The sequence below is a fragment of the Spizellomyces punctatus genome (genome assembly GCF_000182565.1).
Source record: "Spizellomyces punctatus DAOM BR117 chromosome Unknown supercont1.4, whole genome shotgun sequence".
In the NCBI taxonomy this organism is placed as follows: domain Eukaryota; kingdom Fungi; phylum Chytridiomycota; class Chytridiomycetes; order Spizellomycetales; family Spizellomycetaceae; genus Spizellomyces; species Spizellomyces punctatus.
Window position 1 is genome coordinate 620,476 of NW_015971540.1, and position 19,166 is coordinate 639,641.

Here is a 19,166-nt window from a genome sequence, read left to right on the forward strand (position 1 = left end):
GATAGTGGCGAGACCCAATTTCGAACAGTTCCCAGATCGCCATGAGGTTTCTGGTGGACACTTTTTCTTTATCATAGAGAGAAAACGCATAGAACCTTAGCTATAATCAATCGCTTGGAAGATAGGATCTGGGATCACGTCAAGCAAAAAACCGAGTGTATTCTACCAGCCAATGGACACAAACTTATTTCCACAAATCATTCAACTTCTTACGCTGTGCCTATAGGTAAGATGCGGGGAAGTCAACGTTCATATTAGTTCATATTACCATAAGGGACAAAGGAACTGTCCTTTGTGCTTACCATTCCTTTAGCTACCCAAATACCTAAAATCAACGCTGCTATGGTTGTCAATAGCGCACCGTAGTTGAATCCCTCGCTCAGCACATCGAAGGCCTTGCTGGGGCTTCGCCGTGCGCAAAATATGTCCAAACCCCACGCAATGGTCAGAGAAGTGGATTCCAATTTGGTGGCAGAGCTGAGGACATGCTCAATGCGCGGAACCTGCCTAGAATTGTTATTTGCTGCGAACCACCGTTACCACACCCAATACTTACATATAAATGATACGAAGCAACTTCTTTTGGATTGAAATCCAAGGTTGCGCGATATGGTAGCACGCCTTCCTCTTTCTCATCCGCTGTTGGTGCCCCAACCGGTCGACGCGGATCAAGCAGTCTCTTATTCACGCCGTAGAGGTGACCCTCTGCGAGTCCAACTGCAAATAGGAGGAGGTAATCTATCAGTGAATAGTCACTCATGCATTTGGCATTGCGGACGCATACGTAAAACTTCCTTAGTTGTGATTCCTGCTCCAGTTGCTGTTAGCGCCATCGCGTTAATGCGCTTAGGGAATGCGTAGCTCTGTGCGATGACATGTGGCCGTTTCGATTGGAAGGAGGAAAAAGTATTGCTATATTTATGTAATTAAATAGTTTGACAACGAATTTTACGGAAAAGACAAACTAAATAACAGTATCTGTACCTTTCAAGCCGTGAATCTGGTTTTGCACTTTCGTAAAACTCCAGGGTAGCCATTTCAAACCCCTTCGCATCTGGTACAGCAAAACTTGTCGCAGCTGCCGGTTTTCTCTTCTTCTTCCTTTTCTTCTTGAGATCCTGCTCTGTTTCAATGGTCGACTGATCAATTTGTGATGGAGCTGCCTCCGGACCATGATTCCAGTAGGATACCACCGCCCAATTTTCACTTTGTACAAGGTGTATCGAGGGAATGTCGGGCAAAACGTGTCCAGCTCCCTTGAACTCAGCTCGGTAGTGGATGCTACCGGTAACTGTGTCAATAAGATACAATAGGACAACAGAGGTGAACTGTGCATCGAAAGGTCCAGTGCCAGTAGTTGCGATGGTAGCGAGAGCCAGCAGATTCGGGTTCAGATATTTGTACAGAACCGAGCGATTGCCTAGTACCCGTCCTAGCGAAGCAACGTGCTCTGTTGTGCCCATTGGTTAGATGGAATACCCGTCTCCTTTAGGTCGCTTCTGCTGCACCAACATACCATGTTTGGATACTTCACCGAGTGCGGCAATTTTCTCATCATCAGGAAATTCCACCTTCCACGTTGAGATCAGCTTGTAATTGCCCTGAAAATACTTGAATAAGCATTGAAAATATCCAACAGTAGTTGACTGCTAGTTCACGCACATCCGGTGATTGTGCGACTTTGAAACCGCCTAGTTCCGAGGATCCTACTCCTTCCGTTAAGTAAAGATGAAAGGTAGGAAGAAATGTCTCGAAGGCGCCCCTTGCTACGGGAGAATCCGGATGCAGATAGACCTGGGAAGTTCAGTTGTCCATCAAGCAGTCCAGACGCAACAACAAACACAATCCACCGAAATATAAAATTACCTGAGAATCTTGTCCAACCAATGCCAACAAGTGCGTTCTGTCCTCGGGTTCTTCCAAAGGAAGCCTCATCACCTTGCGAATGAGGCCAAATTCCGATGTTGCATTAGAACCATCCCCAGGATAGTCATCGCCTGTCAACGCATTCAATCTGTATAACAGCGAAGTCGACTTCATGGAACAGATCACGAGACATTAATGTCGGGATATCTTCGCAATTCACAAGTTTGGACACTTACTTCATCCCGGTTACCCACAAGGGTAATAACAGGCGGGTACTTGACTACCGATGTCCGTATATTTTCCACTTGCCAGAACGAGATACCGCCAAAATACCTCTCCCATACCGTTCGACCTCTCTCAGTATCGTAGGCGACAACCTTCCCAGTTTTCGAGGCGAAGACAATGACTTTCCGAACACCCAGCATATCTGCTCGAAGATCCATGTCATCGTGAGTATTGCTACTACCGAAGAGATACTTCGACATAGCCACAATGCGCTCTGGTAATGCCTTCATCAATGCAATCATGTAAGAGCTCCCTCCAGATACAAAATGGCGACGATAAACTGAGCTACCTTCACTTTATTGTAATGAGACCGGACGCGTCTCATGTAGCGTTCGATCGACGTGATTGAAGCTGTCTCTTCCGGTTGTTCGTCTGTTAGGTAACGTCAAATTGTCAGTATATTATCAACAGATTGAAATGCACACTGTGTCTTACTCAATTCGTCGTGCACTTGAGACAATAGACTCTTTTCAGGAAGATCGACGTAGACGGCTGCAGAAGCTTTGGTCAAAGCCTCCTCCTTCGTCCATACAATCGCGCCGTCTTTCAACAGTTTAGTTGAACCATCTGCTGTAATGATGAAAATGCGAAAGCCAATGGAGCCGTCCTTCTTGGGAAATACATCGAGAAATGCCTATGGGAATTGGGAGGATGTGTAAGGGGCTAGAGCGACGAACGGAACCTTAATCCATGCATTGTGCTATAATGCTCAGAGAAACAGTATCAAAAATCCTTCATAGACCAAGGAACGGTGAACCGTCCACTCAAAGTCGTAGAAATCCAATCGTGATCATCACGCAATATACCAATAACCTTCCAAAGACGTCTGAAACTCTATCACAAACCTTCTGAACAGGGCCGGACATTCTTTCAATAAATGGGATCGAATATGTACCAATGGCCTTTGCGGACGTGCTATCAACCAGTTCGGCTCGTAGCTCCTTCTGAAGACAGTAGGCTCATGAATACCAGTAAGTGATCTCATATCGGGACACGTTCTCACCCCAGATCCTCTGGTGAGCCGGAGCACGTGGGTTTTGCCAAGACTATGGGCAGTCGCAAAAATATTGCCCTCAAGATGAGCCTAACCATAGGTGTTACTTAGTATTAACTAAACAGCAACCCGCTTTGAAAATGACATACCCGCTGAAACGTGTGGACGACAGTGTGTGGGTTTCGTGCAATGAGGTACTTGTCTTTGGCACGGATAATTATATCTGGGTGCATAGTCTCTGGTTGCAACACCGTAACGATTTCAGCACTCTCAATTCCGAATACCTAATGGAACAAACATTGAGATCCTAGCACTCTAGTCGATCGGTGTCACCGCAAAGCACGTACCTCCTCCACTTCCTCCACGTCTGCTTGGCGCCCTAATATATGCCTATAGGCTCTTGCCACCCCATTCCAATATAAATACACGTGCTCCACGTCGCCAGCCACGAAGATATCCTCAGATGCACGTACTGCACCATTAGGAGGTTGATATTCCTCGATGATGCGTCCCGTAATGGCGTCCATCTGAATGATGGAGACCTCTGGATAGTCGCGCGATTGTTTCGTGCCAATAAGGTACAAGACTCTCCCATGGGCATATATACAACGGTAAGTGGCACTAAAATTATAATTAGATAATGTTTGAATGATACCCGGAGTAACGTACCTTGTCTCCAATTTAGAAGACCATAAGATGCTTCCTTCTTCACCGCTCAGTCGAGTAACAGTTTCGCCATTTATCAGCGTCACAACATCACCGCCGCCGGTAAAGGTCAGATCTGCGGCGGGCTTGCTCACATTTCCATCAGATGACTGATCCCAAACAAGGAATCCCGTTTGAGCATCCCAGAGGCGCGTATGAATCAATCGTCTGCCGGATATGGACACTAACCCTAGATATCACCAGATTAGCGTCGGATTCTGCCGTTGACCATCACTCATTATTAGTCATGCATACCATGCGAACCGAGACGTACTGAGAGAAGATCGTCCGAAGGCTCCAGAACCTGTCGCCACACTATCCAGGAACGCAATATGTCGGTAACAAGCGCCGAACGACCGTACCGCCGCAAAACATACCAGAATTGCCCGTTTTAGGGGATATCAGGGCAAGTACGTTCCTTTCTGTTCCCACAAACAGTTGTGACCTTTGGCCTGTCCGCGTGTAAAACACATGGCTGGGGGTCCCCACGAGCTCCTTGTGCCTTTGGGGTAGATAAGATGGCTGTCAGATCGCGTTCCAATAAAGTTTCCAGTGCCGAAAAACACACCAATCTGTCGCACCAGCCTGGTCAACGTGAATTGCACTAAACACCGGAGTGCAAAGCAGACAAGCAAGCAGCAATAGTAACATCCTTTGTCGTTGCTCCAAGGCCAAAAGTGCGCACCGTCGATATCCAAATTGGACATCCAAATTGGCATGGCAACAACCTTATTGCCGACTAAGCCTGCTTCCCCGCCAAGTGCGGTAAATCACATGTCAATTTTGTCTTGGATGACCCCAGGACTGCCAACTTTGGGACTTCTGCCGAGCCGTTCCTTCGTTTGCCACCGATCTTTCATCATGGGGAGCGACCGCGACGGTGCTGTCATTACTCCACCAGACTCGCCACCTCGAAGTGGTGCAGAAACCGGCGATATCTGTGCAATGAGCAAGTCGTCGAGCTGTGGTATGCCGTCAATTACGTCGGCCGACGGCCTTGCGATTAAGGGTTTAAAAGTGCCGGACGTACCACCGAATACGCCTGCTTCTAAAGGTATGCAGATACTTGTAGACACTGATGACCTCTCTCTCTGGCTTTACGGACATGCAATAGTAATGTGAATTCTCTCCCTTTGCCTTTGTGAATCTAAATGTGTGGCATATCAAATTCTTAGAAGCGATTCTGGCTGCGTCCGAGGAAACAACAGTTGGGAGGGTTCCGGACGGCACAGGTAATGGCGTCTGCTATTGCCACTGTAGACATTTATAGTTGAACCTCATGCTTACTTTCGTTTCACAGTTTTTTCCGTTCCTCAGACACACGACTTGATTCAGACCCTATTTTCGCCAAAGGAACCGAAGACCTTACCTGAATGGATCACTCTCGGTGCGATGGCGTTCGAGATCTCTCTTTTCTTGTTCACCAATACCCCGCGAGGAGTGTTCCTCTGTTTCTTTATTTTCTGGCGCTGCATGTACAATTTCGGGCTTGGTGTCCTCTTGAGTGCTCAAAGTCGCGACCGCGCACTCGTCCGTTGGGCCAAGCGAATTGGTTTACAGTCTAATCCTACCAAGCCGCGGACATGGTGGGCGCAATTTCTGGTCAATCAAGTCAAACGGAAGATGAGCAAGGATGTTCAATACAATTACGAGGTACGTCTTTATTTGACGATATGCGAGTTGTATACGAATTACAAATGAATCATATTTTCCCCGTGAAAAAGACTATGCCGATTGAATTTAACGTTTGGATACTTTATCGCGGATTGGTCGACGTCATTCTGGTTAACGACTTCACGTGCTACGTGCTCTTTGCAATATCTTTCTACCAATATCCGGAAGGTGGCCACGGGTTGAAGGATGTACTTCGGTACGCAGGAGGTGTTCTCATGCTGTTGTTCAATCTTTGGGTAAAGACCGATGCTCATCGAGTTGTTAAAGACTTTGCGTGGTGTGAGTGGACTTCTGTTCATTTCTGTGCTTTTTACCCATGGTTCTTACTTTTCGCAATGTTTCGATGACTGGCAGATTGGGGGGACTTCTTCTTCCTGGTTGACGCGTCATTGACATTTGACGGGGTGTTCGAGATGGCACCGCACCCTATGTATTCCGTCGGGTACATCGGTTTCTATGGAACTGCCCTCATTGCTCAGAGCTACTGGGTGCTCTTTATCAGCTTGGCAGCCCATGCGGCGCAGATGGCATTTTTGCATTGGGTTGAGAATCCGCACATTGACAAGACCTATAATCCGCCCACGCAGAAAACTGGTAGTTATTTCATCTTTTGCGACGGACTTTGATACCCCGTACTTATTCAATTACCATTTCCCAGAAAAGGAGGATCGTGAGTTAATGGGGAAGTATTTTAGACGGGATATGACGGTGTTCCGCAATTTGGACTGGTTTAGAAGCACCGATCTCCAAACTATTACCATAGCGGCCTACACTGTTCTAGCCGCCATTCTAATTGGTCCGATCGATGGCACTTGGAAACTGTGGTTTTATGTGGGGTACGGCATTATTTGGTCACTTCCCGCTGTAGCAAAGCTCTAACTCTCCATTTCTAGTCAAACCTTATTTTGGCGTGTTGTCCACACTTACGGGCTTGGTGCGATCTTGTATTTGCAAAGCAATTTCCGTTTATGGAACCGCCACTTCATCAAGTATGGCGATAGTCCTCGGGAGGCGTTCCATCATTGGAAAGTGTAAGTGTCTCTCGTTGGTGCTCGGGTTCTTGCAGCTGGCTGACATAGACTGCTCGGTTAGAATATACAACACTACTCAATTGATGACTTACGTATCATTCTTCATTTGCGCAATCCGACTATTTGTGGTACCAGAGAATGTCGTTTATGGTACTTTTCTTCTTCGAGCAACTTTGGGCGTGGTAAGAGCTTGTCCTCATTGAAGGAAGCATGATTATGATTACCTCACCTCTATGCAGCTCTTTATTCTCTTGCATCTCTGGATTGCGATCTCTACATTTGAAGTGATCGGTTCATCGGGATGGTTTTATGGCGATTTCTTTATTGACGAGCTTCGTGCACGAAGTGGGCCCGTCTATAGTGGATTGTATCGCTATCTCGACAATCCGCTCCTGTACACGTTCTCCTGCTGGGGAGTGGCGATGATATGCGGTTCCCCCGTGCTGTATGCAATCACGCTTTTTGGTCAAGTCTCGAATTGGTTGTTCCTGCGCTACGTTGAACAACCACATATGCGGCGAATGTATGGATCCAAAATCCGAAGGGAAGCAGGAGTCGAACGGGTACTGAAGAGTAAAGTTGGTGAACTCGAACGAAATGCGAAGGGAGCTGTAGAAAAGATGGTGAAGGATTTGGATCTTGTTGATGTTCTTAACCGGATCAAGCTGGTGAAACGTCAAGGTGAACAGGAACTTAGGAAAGTCATGGGGCCAGAAGCATGGAAAGAGTTTGTTGCACGTGCAAGGGGCCGAAAAGGCGTACGCCGTGTCGGTACAGATGTGACACCACCGGAAAGCGAGGAGGATGACTACATAGCGGAAGAAGACGATGGGTCCACTGTCGGGCGAGAAGGACTCCGGTTGCGTAAAAAGACATCTCAAGATTCGCAAAGCTCTTCCTCATCTCATGAAGATGAAACGGCCACTCGTCAAGTAGCTGCTAGAGGAAGGCGCGATGCAAACCGGAATTTGCCCCAAGCCGTTGAGCGCATTATTGAGGAACTGGAAGACCTGGTGGATCAAGCGAAGCCTCGAGTACGAGCAATGGTTGGAGAAACGACCTTGAAGTTTGCACAGTTAGCGAAAGTGTATGTTGATTTGATCTTCTATCGCCATCGGGCTGTCAGCTGTTACGTGTGTCATTAATATTATGTCTTTCTTTCTCAGAGGGGAAGAGCTTCCTGTTTCTCGCCTTCCAGTGCATTTATACCGTTTGGAGTTTCCTTTCTGTGCCACTGGATCTCCTGTTACTTTCACGCTTGGTCAACCCATTACAATTGAGTTTGTATCTGTGGCCGAAGCCATGACATCGCGGGATTGGATTGGTCTATACCCGGTAACCGCTAACCCGAACAGTGCTTTAACCACAACGAAGAGTAGTGGCCGCTGGCTCTTCATAACTGGACATGCAAAGACGGAATGGGATATTGATGGTGATGTTGGTACAGGCCGTGGAATATCGCTGGTGAAAAAGAGCAACGGCAAAAGTTGGATAGGTCAGACAGAAGTGAAGTTCCTTCCTGCTCACGGCGATGGAATTACCGCTGACGCTGAAGATTTGCACCTGGTCCGGGGTCAGCTGACCTTCCACAACGATCAGCTTCCGTGGCGCGTTGGAGTTTACGAAGCGAGATATCACTATGAAGGAAAATATGGGGTCGTTACTGCCAGTCGCGCTTTTGAGATTGTCGCAGAGGAGTTTTCGTGGCAAGAGGCGGAATCCACCGAAGCCGAAGACGACAGAATTGTGGACACTTTACGGCGAATCGTGGAGAACTGCTTGGACATTGATGTTGTGGCTGGCGGGAGGCCGCTCGGTGTCGACGACGATATTTTGGAAAGAGTGAAGGTGGACGGATGTCTGGACGGTGGTATGCTGCGGCCGTTTTTAAATATGAGCGTGCTCATGCCTGAACTAAACTACTATTTCTTTGCAGCCTCGTACGCGAAGTATAAAGAGGAGGTGGCGAAGCGCATCACATATGTAACCAAGCAAACTTTCGGCATCGAGTTTTCATGGAAGGTGATCGGTTTAGTCGGGACTGTTGGAGGTCTGGCGAAGCGGGTATGTGGCAGCGTCGTATCACAGCCAGTGCCAAGTCCTGACTAACACTTGATGAAAATTTAATATGTAGATATCCTCCGCTCGTGTTGCGCTACATCCACCACCGACAGTGAGCGATGGCAAAAACCTGTAACTTATTTTAGATATTAGTCGTTGTTGCATTTTGTGCACAATAGAATGTCCGTAATGTCACATACTCATCACGAGACAAGAAGAGGTTCTTCACGCTTTTTTCAGCTGGCGGGGCGACCTGCGGACGTCGTCTAGTCTAAGTTCAACGATGTGCTGAATGTAACATATAGGAGCATATACTCGGTGGTTTTTTAGCTGCGAAAGAATATCTACCAGTCCCTGTTTAACTGTTCCTGTCGATCAAGCTGTGAAAGTGTGTATTTCAAATAATAGAGGTCGATAACTTGTCAATTGTGCTCCTAGACTATGTGAGGCTGTCTAAACTATTTTACGTAGTACTGATTACCACAGGCGATGCAAAACTTCCATCATGGCGGCACGTCCTAAGAAACCGGCTGCGTTCGCCTGCAACGGAAATATTACGTTGAATAACGAGTTGCACGAACAGAACCTGGCACACGTACCGGAAAGGCGCGGAGAAGTGCCGGTCCCAAACCCTTGAACAGTGCTGTGGGTCCTTCAGATGCGATGATTTTGACACCACAGTCAACGAAGCCTTTGTAAGTTCCTGCAGGTGCTGCCTGAATGCGGGATTTAATAACGTCAGGAGGCTAATCGGATTGACAAAGATGTTAGTAGGAAGCCTGGTACATTGTGTGTTGTTGCCACTAATTTGCATCAACTCACAATAGCAATGGACCACATCGCAACCCCAGCCATTCCTATGAAAGCCACACTTTAGATTACGCCTGGAAATTCGCGCGTATCAGATACGTACCACCCGCGAAAAGAACGGATCCCACTGAAAGCCCCTCTTGTCCCTTTGGCTTTAGTGCACGATAAACAGCTTCATAGGCCCAGAAGTATGCAGCAGATCCTGGTACATCGCGAGCCAACGTCGCGATTGTGCCACGGTATAAAGAGCGGATACCTCCTTCACGCCACATATCGGCACCTGCGTCCAACATTCCCTTGTACTTCTTTCCCCCAGCAGCTTGATCCTGAGTCTGCAGTATGACTTTGACTCGTTCCATGGGAGTTGTCACAATTGTGGTCGGGATAGCCGAGAAACCTCCGGCAATGGCATACTCGGTCAACGACAGATCCGTATTTTTACGGTTCGGGGTAACGTTACGCACAAGTTGACAGCCAAGGTCGTAGGACTAAACGACGACAGGATGGTGAGCGGCCAGTACAAAGAACAAAACAACTAACATGCAGAGACACCAAAGCATCTGCGCGTCCGTCTCCAATAGGAAAGGAGGAAGGTCACAAACGAAAGGCCACCAGCCGTCTTACTCACCCAGAAACTGAGAGCGAACATTGGGGTAACACCAACAAGGGGAGACGCCATGCCCTTGTAGAGGCCAAGGAACCCTTCCTTGGCTACAGTTTGTTTGAAGCAGTCCGCCAATCCTTTGTACTGATTGCTGGTTTGCAGGCGAACTTTGAGGGTATCAAATGGATGCTGAGAAGAGAAATCAGAACCGTGAGTTGCTAAAGCTCGTCCATCGTTTGAGAGCATAAATGATGCAAAGATTTAACACAACTTGCAACGTACACCGGCCAAAACTGTCGAAACGCCGGCAGCGGCACCTCCCAGCAGAGATTTTATCTGATCCATCTTTGGAGCGTCGTCGGCCATCTTATTATGATCGTTTGCACAACAATGGAAGAGAACTGCAAGAAAACCCTATTGAATGATTCATATGCACGCAGTTTCGCCGTGAAGCATCGTCCTCTCACCTTGTCGGTGCGGCCCGTCGAGTCGAGGTGGACAAAAGCGAGGAAGCGACCAGATCGTTGAAAATCTCCGTGCTAAGCCATCAGGGTGGGTAATCAGGGTTAAATGCCCGAATCCGATCATGAAGTTGACCGTCATAGCAATTGCGACGAACCCTCATTGACGTTTACTCTCCACCATTGATGTTTTTTCAGAGTTTCCAAGGTTTCTGTGGTGCTTCCTAATTGATAGCCGGAATGTTCTACAAGTGGGTATCTGACGCGCAGGTCATCTTCAAGATGTCCAAGAGCATAGAGCGCCTTTGCGCTGTGTTAAACATATTGGGCTTGCTCTCATGAATCGCCAATTTTTGTCGAATAGCCTCGAGGATGAAATATCTTCGGTCTCTCTTCTTTCCGAGGCCGCTGAAGTAGTGGCCAGCGTGCCCGCAGCTGGACTGGAGGACCTTACAGACTTTATGGCCTTGTGCTCACCAAGTGTGGCAGACTATTATACTGGCCGACGCTCTGCCAAACCTTACGTTGACGACCTGGCGGTAGGGCATTGTTGATGTGTTACTGGTTTCAAAGTATGCTTTTGGAGACTTACATGACGGACAACTTAGGCCTATTTTCGAGATCCGGGATTCACAGGTCTCCTGGAATATTTGATCATGTCGGAAGGAGTTTGTCGAGAGGTGCTGCTACCTCTATGTCTTGACTGCATCGACATTCTCTCTGCACTCTCTAGCGAAGAGATGGCAAAAATTGATGGTAATTGTTGATGTTTTTCGTAATCCCAGAGGCCCATCGTTAATGATGAACGTGAAGACTATGAAATGGTTGAAAATTTCATCTATGAGATTGTTTCACGACTGCTACTATTAGCGGATAAGTTTGCAGATGCTCGAGCAGCATTGAATGAGTCCATCTGGGAATGGTCCAATGGATTCGTCAATCTTATTATTCGAAACCAATGTATGAGTTGTTATTTGACCGTACAAAACTCTCAAATTCCCGATATGTTTTATTTAACGATAACTTCTACATCTTTCGAAGCAGCACCGTGGAAGCTTAGAGCTGGTGTAGTTTCGATCATGGGTGTATTTAATGCGCTAAAGACTGCACCTGTCAAGCCTCAGCTTCCATTCCTGACCAATTTCCTCGAGATTGCCAATCGCCTCTTGGATTTCGAACAGCTTAAAGCTATTGATAAGGCAGCGAGGGCAACAGAAAACGGTGCATTAAAGTATCCGGAACAACGATATGAAGCCCTTGACGTCATCGCAAGTTTATTCGCTTACGCTCAGCATTTACTTCTCGACACTCTGGAAGTTCATCGGCTTGATGCAACACCATCTACAGCAACTTGGGAAACTGTATGTCAAGGAAAACTTTGCAGCCTTGTAACAGATAGCCAGTCTCGAGCTGCGATCCGGTCTCTTTACGACGTGTGTTGGCGATCGTACCGCAGGCAGACATCTAACGAACAGTGTGATGAGGGAGACATGCTTGGCACACTGTTGCCTGTGGTAGTGGTATGTGTCTGTTCTCCACAATAAAGGGGGGAGGTCGCATTTTTCAAACACCTATATCCGTTCAGCAATCAGCTGTCCTTTGCTCAGTTCATGTGGACCGATTGGAAGAAGATCTGTTTGTGCACCTCACGGCCATTTTGGAGGAGAAAGATCCACATTTCGTGCGAAACGCCGGAGCGGAAGTCTTTGTTGTTGCTTTGGAAGGCTTGGGGGTGCTCACTGAAAAGTAAGAAACAGGAATAGGCGGAATATTGGAACCTCTTACCTATGTATGGTCCAGCTTCCCTGCCATGCGTGGGAAGATCTTAGACACTCTCTTGGCCTTCATCCGCAACCCAGCTCCCGCCTTTCTCCAATGGGCCGACGACCATGCAGCCACTGCCGCCATGCGCCATTGTGCGAGCGCAATGCTGTTGAGGAATTTACAGGTGAGCGTGCTATTGTCATCTAATTCGGACATGGCTAACCTTCGCGCAGGCTGCTGGGAAAGAAACCATAACCGTGGCTGTTCTGGATAAGTGTGTCGACACAATGCGGGGCATTATGGTCGAAGGTGGTACGGTGAATCCCTGGTCTTCCGCATGGGAGAAGGGCCTCGCTCAGCAGAATTGCGCTGTTGCCGTCGCCACGATTGCACGTATATTGGGGAAGCAAGAGGTAAATGGCGCCTCTCGTAAATTTCGTGACATTGATTATATTAATGCGGCGCATTGTAAGATTTTGAAAGTTCTGACGATCGCTTTTGAGGGTTCCCTGAATGATCCCAAATTTCCGTCTCACGATCTCATTTGGGAAAGTCTGGGAAATATGGGCTTGACCTGCGAACCCGACGTCTTCCATCTCGTATTGTCAACACTTAGCCGACAGCTGTCACCAAAGGTTATATCAGTTTAACTGACTACAAAGCATGTCGAGTGCTCAAGCTCACGCATGTTACTTCAGAGCACGGAGGTTCGCCATACTTTAGCGCGCGGAGCCGCGAAATCACCAGTCTTCTCGGGCATTTACCTTCAACAGGTTTTGACGTCATTTACCGAGAAGGCCATGCGAATCAGCAAGCAGGTATGCATTCAGGTCACGATCGAGTTTGCGCGACGCTCAGCTGTTTATAAGGGTTATATGTAGACTGCCAACATTGTTGCAGAGCTCTATGACATTGCCTGGATAGCGAAAGTGATATGCGACGAGGAGCATATTCAGTTGGCAGACGAGAAATCAGGGAGAATTCGAACCCTCTCTCGTGATTTCTGGCTGTGTGCTGTTATATATGTGATGAAATCTGATGGATCCTGGCCAAAAGGATGGCCCGCAATACTGCGCCAGATTGCCGTCAAGAGTCCTGTAATGACTCTGGCGCCTCATGAGAGGTTCTTGGAAGCGGACCTTCGTGCACATTCTGTGTTAGAGAAGAGTTTTACGGACGAGGTAAGTAGAAGCAAATTCGATGCCATTTGGGCTGCGCTGAATAGTGCTTTCTGAAGACCCAGCAGCGCGTGCGGGGGAATTTAGTACAAGCCTTCCCGGATCAGGCGAGCAATATCAAGTTACTGTCGTTCGCCAAGTGCGCATACCTACTGGCTGTACGTGAACTAGAAGTGCTCCGCGGGCAAAGAGCCGATGTGAAGGCCATGTTAGAGTATCTCACAGACGACCGCTTGTATAACGATGAAGCCTATGGGTTATTGCACTGCATCGGGGACGAGGTGGGCAACTCCATTTATGCACCGCCATTTGGCCAGATTTGCTGACCCTTTCCCAGGTTGTGTCCACCTTTCTTAAAAAATGCGTTGAGAAAAAGGAGGAGGGTCGCATAGAGATCGAAAGACACATTGTTGAGCTCCTGTATACTGCCGCAAGCCGGTTGGACCGTGCTCGAATGTTTGCAGTGAAAACGATTTACAAAATGCTGGCTATGTTCCCGTGGCTACTCTGGAATCGTAAAGCTGTTTACCTCATGTTGGATATGGTTCAATGTCTCGATACGAAGTTCCAACTGGATTTGGATCGCAGGGTAGGAACGACGTGGTTGGATTGATTGTCGCCTTTTATATTCATCCCTTTTTTCAGAAATTGCTTCGGGCAAAGATTGGAATGGAACTGACATTTCTTAATGACTCCGATATATACGGAGCGTCCAAAGCATTCTCCGATTTCTGTGCCCGCTGGATGACGTTGGCTATACAGCACTCGTCTAGCGAAACAATGGGCATGCTGCAGGTAACTATTTTCATGGCGCAACTATCTCGTAACGGGCACTCAAGTTTATTATAGGGATACCTAGTGGATCTACACACAAACTTTCCGGAGCTCGGATTAGGGGATAAATCAGACTTAATGTTGTTGCTGGGACGCTTTTGCTCCAGCGATGGTATGATCAAAGATGCGCCAACGGAGCCCAAGTCGCTTATGAAGAGGTTTTGCTAACTTTCTCGCATCAGATATTATATCCTCCATTATAAGATCTGTCGGCAAGCAGGCGCTGTACTACGGAGAGGTTCGAGGCATGTTAATGGTCCTGAATCCATCTGGTGAGGGTTTACAATACCACTTCAACTTAGAAATTTAATTTATCTGATAATTGCGATATTAGGTCCAGGCCGCAGCCAAAAAAATCCCTTTGAGAAAATTTCGAAACATCTCCGCGCCGATCTCCGCGCGGTAGTCACTCACTCCTACGACCCGGACTTCGCTGTGAAGCTTCATCCTATATTACACAGAGCAGCGGCGCTGGTGCTATTGAATGACCAGGTGCATACGGCCGGCGTCTCAAGAGCAATTATATCACCACTAACATATTTATAGGGCGAAGATGAAACTTTGGAGCTGATTTGCTGGACTCCCGTGACGGTGTTTACACCGGCCGTCATGGACATGACAATCTCCGTTTGGGGTTGGCTCATGTTAAGTAGACCAGAATTGGCACCCAGAATTATGGCGCATATGGTAGCGGTATGGGAGACCACTGCATACGAAAGAAAGGGGCTGTACTCCCCCCATTACAAGTGAGTACCTTATTTCCACCCGGCGTAGATAAGGCAGATAGGACTTCTGACCAGAGTGTTGCCAAAAGATCAGCAAACCCATTCTACGCCAAAATGACGTACACGTCTTCAAAAAAGCCAGCAGATGAAGCTCATCGGGTGGTTCACCTCAGTTGGATAAGATTCTTGTTAGATCGCTTCAAGTCCGCCCGAGTACAAAGCGAAGACCACGTTAAGTTCTACGCCAAACTTTACCAGATTGCCCACGAGCATGCAAGTTCTATCCGGTAAGACGATCTGGTGCGTTATAACTGCGGGTTACACTTAAATGAATCGTTTCACAGATTCTCTTGGTACATTCGCGAACCATACTTCTTGTTGTTGACTTTGGGAGCCCAAATTGCTGAACATCTAGGAGTGAAAGGCGACCCATCCGCCTATACCATGTGGACCAATGTCCTTGATGATGCTTTGAAATGGTTTGAAGTACCAGCGAGGTAATCAATTGCCCTGTCTCTCCGGGAATTACGTCGGCGCTAATACGCGTGATATTAAGTTTCGGAACGATTGAAAAGCGCGAGCTGCAAATATTGGTCGATTTCCATGCTGCAATCAAGGCATTCAGACCCGGTGGACACTCTCCAGCCGTACTGAACGGCGTTGCTGGAAAGTTTATCAGGACAGCATGGCTTACGGCGGCGCCTTCTGGACGAGGTATACCTGATCACTTTTTGACGGGTTGTAGTAGCAGTGCAATAACCTTCCTCGATCAGTTCATCTTGCAGACGCACAAAATCTTCTACTATTACTTCTCGAGAATGAAATCCACCGTCTCGCCACTTGGCTGAATCCTGTAGATGACAAGAAGATGGGTCTCCCAGAACTACCGCAGACCAGCGAGCGTGCGGTATGATCTTTTCGAATTAAATGTGTCGCTCAAGGACTTGTCTGATCGGCCTCCATTACAGGTCAACTGGCCCTCAATGATTCGCATTGCTTGGAGCATCAGCCCTCGTATTGCAATTCAGATGGGTAACCGTTTCAGTCACGCTGGAGAACATCTGGACTCATCCTTGGTGGCGTTATGCTACGCATCACCTGCATCGGTTTTGGATGTTCCAGAGGCCTTGCCGCATATCCTAAAAAATGCTGCAAGTCTGGTGTCTGACCATCAGCTACGGGTAACATGTTTGGTCACCCGATCCTTGCACTACAAGTATCTAATCAATTTTGTAGTACATTTTGCACTGGACAGCGGTTCCTCCAATAACAGGGGTGTCATTGCTTGGGCAACAGTACAAAATGCAGCCATGGATATTACAGTATGCCGTTCGAGTCCTTGAGCACTTCCCTGTGGATCATGTTTTCTTCTACATTCCACAAATGGTGCAAGCTCTTCGCTATGATACTGTTGGTCAGTGAATTGTTTCTGGTACCGTCTACCACTAAGGCTGACCTTCGTCTATAAAGGCTACATCGAGCACTTCATCCTTTTGGCCGCTAAGACTTCACAGCATTTTGCGCATCAGATCATTTGGAATATGAATGCCAATATGTACAAGTTCAACAAAGAAGGACAAGCGGATGCGGTACGGATATTTGTGAAGAGTAAATCTTCTGCTCGTTGGTGTGTTCGAAGCGCTGACCATCCCACGTCTCCACAGCCCGATTCTTTAAAGCCAACTTTGGAACGGGTCCAAAATAAAATTATTAACTCGTTGTCAGGGTCTGACAAAGACTTTTATGAACGCGAGTTCCGCTTCTTCACCGAAATCACGGGCATCTCAGGAAAGCTTAAGCCTCTTGTTGAAAGCGGAGCTACAAAGGCAGCGAAAAAGGTCTGTGCAGACTTACCCGTACGCAGATTACTTCTTGTCGGCTGGCCGCCGTGAGTAACAATCAGTGTCATTAACCAGGTCAAGATTGATGAAGAAATGGCGAAGATTGTTGTAGATGTTGGGGTCTATCTGCCGACGAATCCTGAAAGCATTGTGGTGGATATAGATTATAAGTCCGGTAGGCCTCTTCAAAGTCACGCCAAGGTATGTAAATCAGGAGGTGCACCAGATACACTTCGGCTTCATTGATGAGCCATTTTTTTAGGCACCTTTCATGGCAACTTTCAAAGTCAAGAATGCCGAAGACAACCGCACGGGAAAATCATCAGATGACTCGGTTGTCAAACAAGATACCACGCGATGGATGTCCTCAATATTCAAAGTCGGCGACGATTGTCGCCAGGACGTTTTGGCTCTGCAACTGATTAGCATATTCAAGAGCATCTTCTCAAAGGCGGGCCTTGATCTTTACCTGTTCCCTTATCGAGTTGTGGCCACTGCGCCAGGCGTAAGTTACCTAACTTTTCAGCTCATGGATTACGTTATTGTTCCCCTAACTAGAGAGCTGTTGCCGATGTAATTATAGTGTGGCGTTATTGAAGTCATACCAAATTCGACTTCTCGTGATATGATGGGCAGGGAACAAGTTAATAGCCTTTACGAGTAAGTTCCGAAGATCGCACGATTCATACCCAGTCCACTGGAACTAACCACAGTTTAGCTGGTTCATCGCATCCTTTGGCAAAGAAGACTGCGTCAGCTTTCGAAAGGTATATACCGATTTTCCGCCTTGATATTCGCCCACTTTTATACTCAAATACTTCACCAGGCACAATCTGAGTTCATAAAAAGTTTGGCGGCATATTCTCTGATTCTGTTCATACTCCAAATCAAAGATCGCCATAATGGAAATATCATGTTTGACAACAGTGGGCACATGGTCCACATTGGTAGGTGTACCATCAACCTTTGAGGATGTGGATATCCCGGTGGAACATTGATTACTTTGTCAGATTTCGGATTTATGCTGTCGATCGCCCCCGGTGGCGGAATTCTCGAAGCTGCACCCTTCAAACTGACTACCGAGATGGTGCAAGTTCTCGGAGGTGATGTCAACGCTCCACAGTACCGATTATTTTCCGAGCTTTGTGTGAAGGCGTATCTGGCCTGCAGGTACTGTAGACTTGTGTGACCATTTGTCTTGCCCACGTTCAGGGGATCATAACATTTTCTCTATGCGTCAGACCATACGCAGAAGAAATTACGCAAATGGTCTCATTAATGATGGAATCTGGATTGCCTTGTTTCAAGGGTGCGAGCAATTTGTTCTACATCTATCTCCTCTATCACTGCATCTAAACCCTACTGTCTTCAGGAGACGTCACAATACGTAAACTGAAGGAGCGTTTCCAACTGGATAAAACTGAGCGACAGGCGGCCGAATTCATGATGACTTGCATTCGTCAGTCGCACGAGAACACGAGAAGGTATTTAGTAGTAGTGGTTACCAGCCTCGACGAAGTCCATTAACCCCCTTTCAAAACTTTTCTTCCTGCCAGCGGCCTTTATGACCGCTTCCAGTACCTGCAAAACGGCATTCCATATTGAGTGAAAACAATCATTCGTTTGCAGATGGTCGGCCCCGCTTCTCCCCTTCTGTTCTTTTGGCTGTTTCAGCAGCCATTGCTTCTAATTGTTCTTGAACCACACGCCGCTGGTACCGGCAAAACTCCCTATACGCAAAAGTGACCATAGATATTAAAAATGTAATTATAGCGAGATGCTCTTGCATATTAATTCGATCTGCAGGTATATACCATGAAAGCATTGAGATGGCACCAAAAGAAGCAAATCCCCAATTCCCTGCAGAAAGCAATCGGCCTATCATATCGGGTTAGTGTGCCATTGCGGACAATGATAGGAGCTGCACAGAACCCGTACGCGTAACGAAGAATCGTGTTGTTGCTATTATTGTGCCTCCTCCAATGCCATAAAGAAGGGCCTTTCTTGAGCAGGGGACTTTTGCGACATTTTCCAGCTTAAACTCTGCTGCTTTTATCCCCTTTGACATTCGAATTCAGCATCCACAATGGAATTTCATACAAGGGACTTTACCTTTGCAACAGTCCAGAGGTCAGGTTTCCTAGGAGCATTACGTGGCTCTTCCAAGGCCGCGTCTACGGGCTCGAGAGCTTGTTCGTCCTTTCTTAAACTCATGTTGGCAACCACGACGTTGCAGACTACAAGGATTTTGTTGGGTTTATCGTGCGAGGTTGACTCACCTTAGTCACGTGCTCGCAGCAGCGCTGCAAATCTGGGTTGGTAGAGCTGTAGAG

The 19,166-nt window shown here is 47.4% G+C and overlaps 5 protein-coding genes across 6 annotated transcripts; 2 read left to right on the plus strand and 3 right to left on the minus strand.

Annotated features, from left to right (window-relative positions):
• Positions 1-18: 18 nt before the first annotated feature.
• Positions 19-4,540, minus strand: SPPG_02632 (uncharacterized protein). The gene is made up of 19 exons (XM_016750915.1): positions 4,419-4,540; positions 4,228-4,352; positions 4,106-4,165; positions 3,815-4,040; positions 3,493-3,766; positions 3,295-3,429; positions 3,155-3,235; positions 2,997-3,095; positions 2,587-2,785; positions 2,441-2,523; positions 2,103-2,375; positions 1,867-2,034; positions 1,663-1,794; positions 1,517-1,601; positions 985-1,450; positions 785-912; positions 557-717; positions 303-503; positions 19-220 (listed from the first exon to the last, which is right to left on the minus strand). Exons 1-19 carry the CDS (start codon positions 4,499-4,501, stop codon positions 185-187), a joined length of 3,015 nt encoding a protein of 1,004 aa, XP_016610177.1. The 5' UTR covers positions 4,502-4,540; the 3' UTR covers positions 19-184.
• Positions 4,541-4,665: 125 nt separating this feature from the next.
• On the plus strand, positions 4,666-8,978 carry SPPG_02633 (uncharacterized protein). The gene is made up of 12 exons (XM_016750916.1): positions 4,666-4,904; positions 5,026-5,082; positions 5,151-5,503; positions 5,575-5,803; positions 5,879-6,118; positions 6,183-6,360; positions 6,418-6,555; positions 6,617-6,737; positions 6,795-7,642; positions 7,722-8,425; positions 8,492-8,619; positions 8,690-8,978. Exons 1-12 carry the CDS (start codon positions 4,712-4,714, stop codon positions 8,750-8,752), a joined length of 3,252 nt encoding a protein of 1,083 aa, XP_016610178.1. The 5' UTR covers positions 4,666-4,711; the 3' UTR covers positions 8,753-8,978.
• SPPG_02634 lies at positions 8,938-10,611 on the minus strand. 2 transcript variants are annotated; one of them, XM_016750917.1, is made up of 7 exons: positions 10,498-10,611; positions 10,313-10,431; positions 10,055-10,219; positions 9,530-9,914; positions 9,439-9,473; positions 9,216-9,362; positions 8,938-9,156 (listed from the first exon to the last, which is right to left on the minus strand). In XM_016750917.1, the coding sequence occupies exons 2-7, from the start codon at positions 10,394-10,396 to the stop codon at positions 9,094-9,096; spliced, it is 879 nt and encodes a 292-aa protein (XP_016610179.1). In that variant the 5' UTR covers positions 10,397-10,431; positions 10,498-10,611; the 3' UTR covers positions 8,938-9,093. The 2 variants fall into 2 exon arrangements, with proteins under 2 accessions (XP_016610179.1, XP_016610180.1); XM_016750918.1 differs by having other exon boundaries at positions 10,313-10,444.
• SPPG_02635 (1-phosphatidylinositol 4-kinase STT4) lies at positions 10,607-18,696 on the plus strand. The gene is made up of 35 exons (XM_016750919.1): positions 10,607-10,742; positions 10,856-11,030; positions 11,100-11,247; positions 11,305-11,451; positions 11,536-12,011; positions 12,077-12,237; positions 12,292-12,439; positions 12,489-12,668; positions 12,729-12,890; positions 12,954-13,073; positions 13,137-13,436; positions 13,493-13,714; positions 13,771-14,022; positions 14,079-14,228; positions 14,283-14,379; positions 14,450-14,539; positions 14,602-14,759; positions 14,814-15,013; positions 15,082-15,279; positions 15,337-15,489; positions 15,549-15,706; positions 15,766-15,899; positions 15,961-16,173; positions 16,229-16,406; positions 16,463-16,581; positions 16,657-16,830; positions 16,909-17,034; positions 17,096-17,338; positions 17,417-17,493; positions 17,552-17,600; positions 17,660-17,780; positions 17,844-18,003; positions 18,075-18,142; positions 18,206-18,317; positions 18,390-18,696. Exons 1-35 carry the CDS (start codon positions 10,732-10,734, stop codon positions 18,436-18,438), a joined length of 5,529 nt encoding a protein of 1,842 aa, XP_016610181.1. The 5' UTR covers positions 10,607-10,731; the 3' UTR covers positions 18,439-18,696.
• Positions 18,036-19,071, minus strand: SPPG_02636 (uncharacterized protein). Its single transcript, XM_016750920.1, has 4 exons — positions 18,946-19,071; positions 18,772-18,892; positions 18,648-18,711; positions 18,036-18,563 (listed from the first exon to the last, which is right to left on the minus strand). The coding sequence occupies exons 1-4, from the start codon at positions 19,045-19,047 to the stop codon at positions 18,449-18,451; spliced, it is 402 nt and encodes a 133-aa protein (XP_016610182.1). The 5' UTR covers positions 19,048-19,071; the 3' UTR covers positions 18,036-18,448.
• Between the last annotated feature and the right edge of the window lie 95 nt (positions 19,072-19,166).

Bases quoted from the DNA above. Each gene is read 5' to 3' on its own strand.
- SPPG_02632 (XM_016750915.1), bottom strand. From the start codon at position 4,501: ATGTTACTATTGCTGCTTGCTTGTCTGCTTTGCACTCCGGTGTTTAGT. The intron at 4,166-4,227 runs GTATGTTTTGCG...GTTCCTGGATAG, and splicing joins CCCTAAAACGGGCAATTCTG to TGTGGCGACAGGTTCTGGAG. The intron at 221-302 runs GTAAGCACAAAG...TCTTACCTATAG, and splicing joins TTTGGGTAGCTAAAGGAATG to GCACAGCGTAAGAAGTTGAA.
- SPPG_02633 (XM_016750916.1), top strand. From the start codon at position 4,712: ATGGGGAGCGACCGCGACGGTGCTGTCATTACTCCACCAGACTCGCCA. The intron at 5,804-5,878 runs GTGAGTGGACTT...GATGACTGGCAG, and splicing joins TGTTAAAGACTTTGCGTGGT to ATTGGGGGGACTTCTTCTTC. The intron at 6,556-6,616 runs GTAAGTGTCTCT...CTGCTCGGTTAG, and splicing joins GCGTTCCATCATTGGAAAGT to AATATACAACACTACTCAAT.
- SPPG_02634 (XM_016750917.1), bottom strand. From the start codon at position 10,396: ATGGCCGACGACGCTCCAAAGATGGATCAGATAAAATCTCTGCTGGGA. The intron at 10,220-10,312 runs GTACGTTGCAAG...TTCTCTTCTCAG, and splicing joins TTTCGACAGTTTTGGCCGGT to CATCCATTTGATACCCTCAA. The intron at 9,157-9,215 runs GTACGTGTGCCA...TTTCCGTTGCAG, and splicing joins CACTTCTCCGCGCCTTTCCG to GCGAACGCAGCCGGTTTCTT.
- SPPG_02635 (XM_016750919.1), top strand. The intron at 12,440-12,488 runs GTGAGCGTGCTA...ACCTTCGCGCAG, and splicing joins TGCTGTTGAGGAATTTACAG to GCTGCTGGGAAAGAAACCAT. The intron at 14,023-14,078 runs GTAGGAACGACG...CCCTTTTTTCAG, and splicing joins AACTGGATTTGGATCGCAGG to AAATTGCTTCGGGCAAAGAT.
- SPPG_02636 (XM_016750920.1), bottom strand. From the start codon at position 19,047: ATGAGTTTAAGAAAGGACGAACAAGCTCTCGAGCCCGTAGACGCGGCC. The intron at 18,893-18,945 runs GTAAAGTCCCTT...CGAATGTCAAAG, and splicing joins ACCTCTGGACTGTTGCAAAG to GGGATAAAAGCAGCAGAGTT. The intron at 18,564-18,647 runs GTATATACCTGC...TTTTGCGTATAG, and splicing joins GCCATCTCAATGCTTTCATG to GGAGTTTTGCCGGTACCAGC.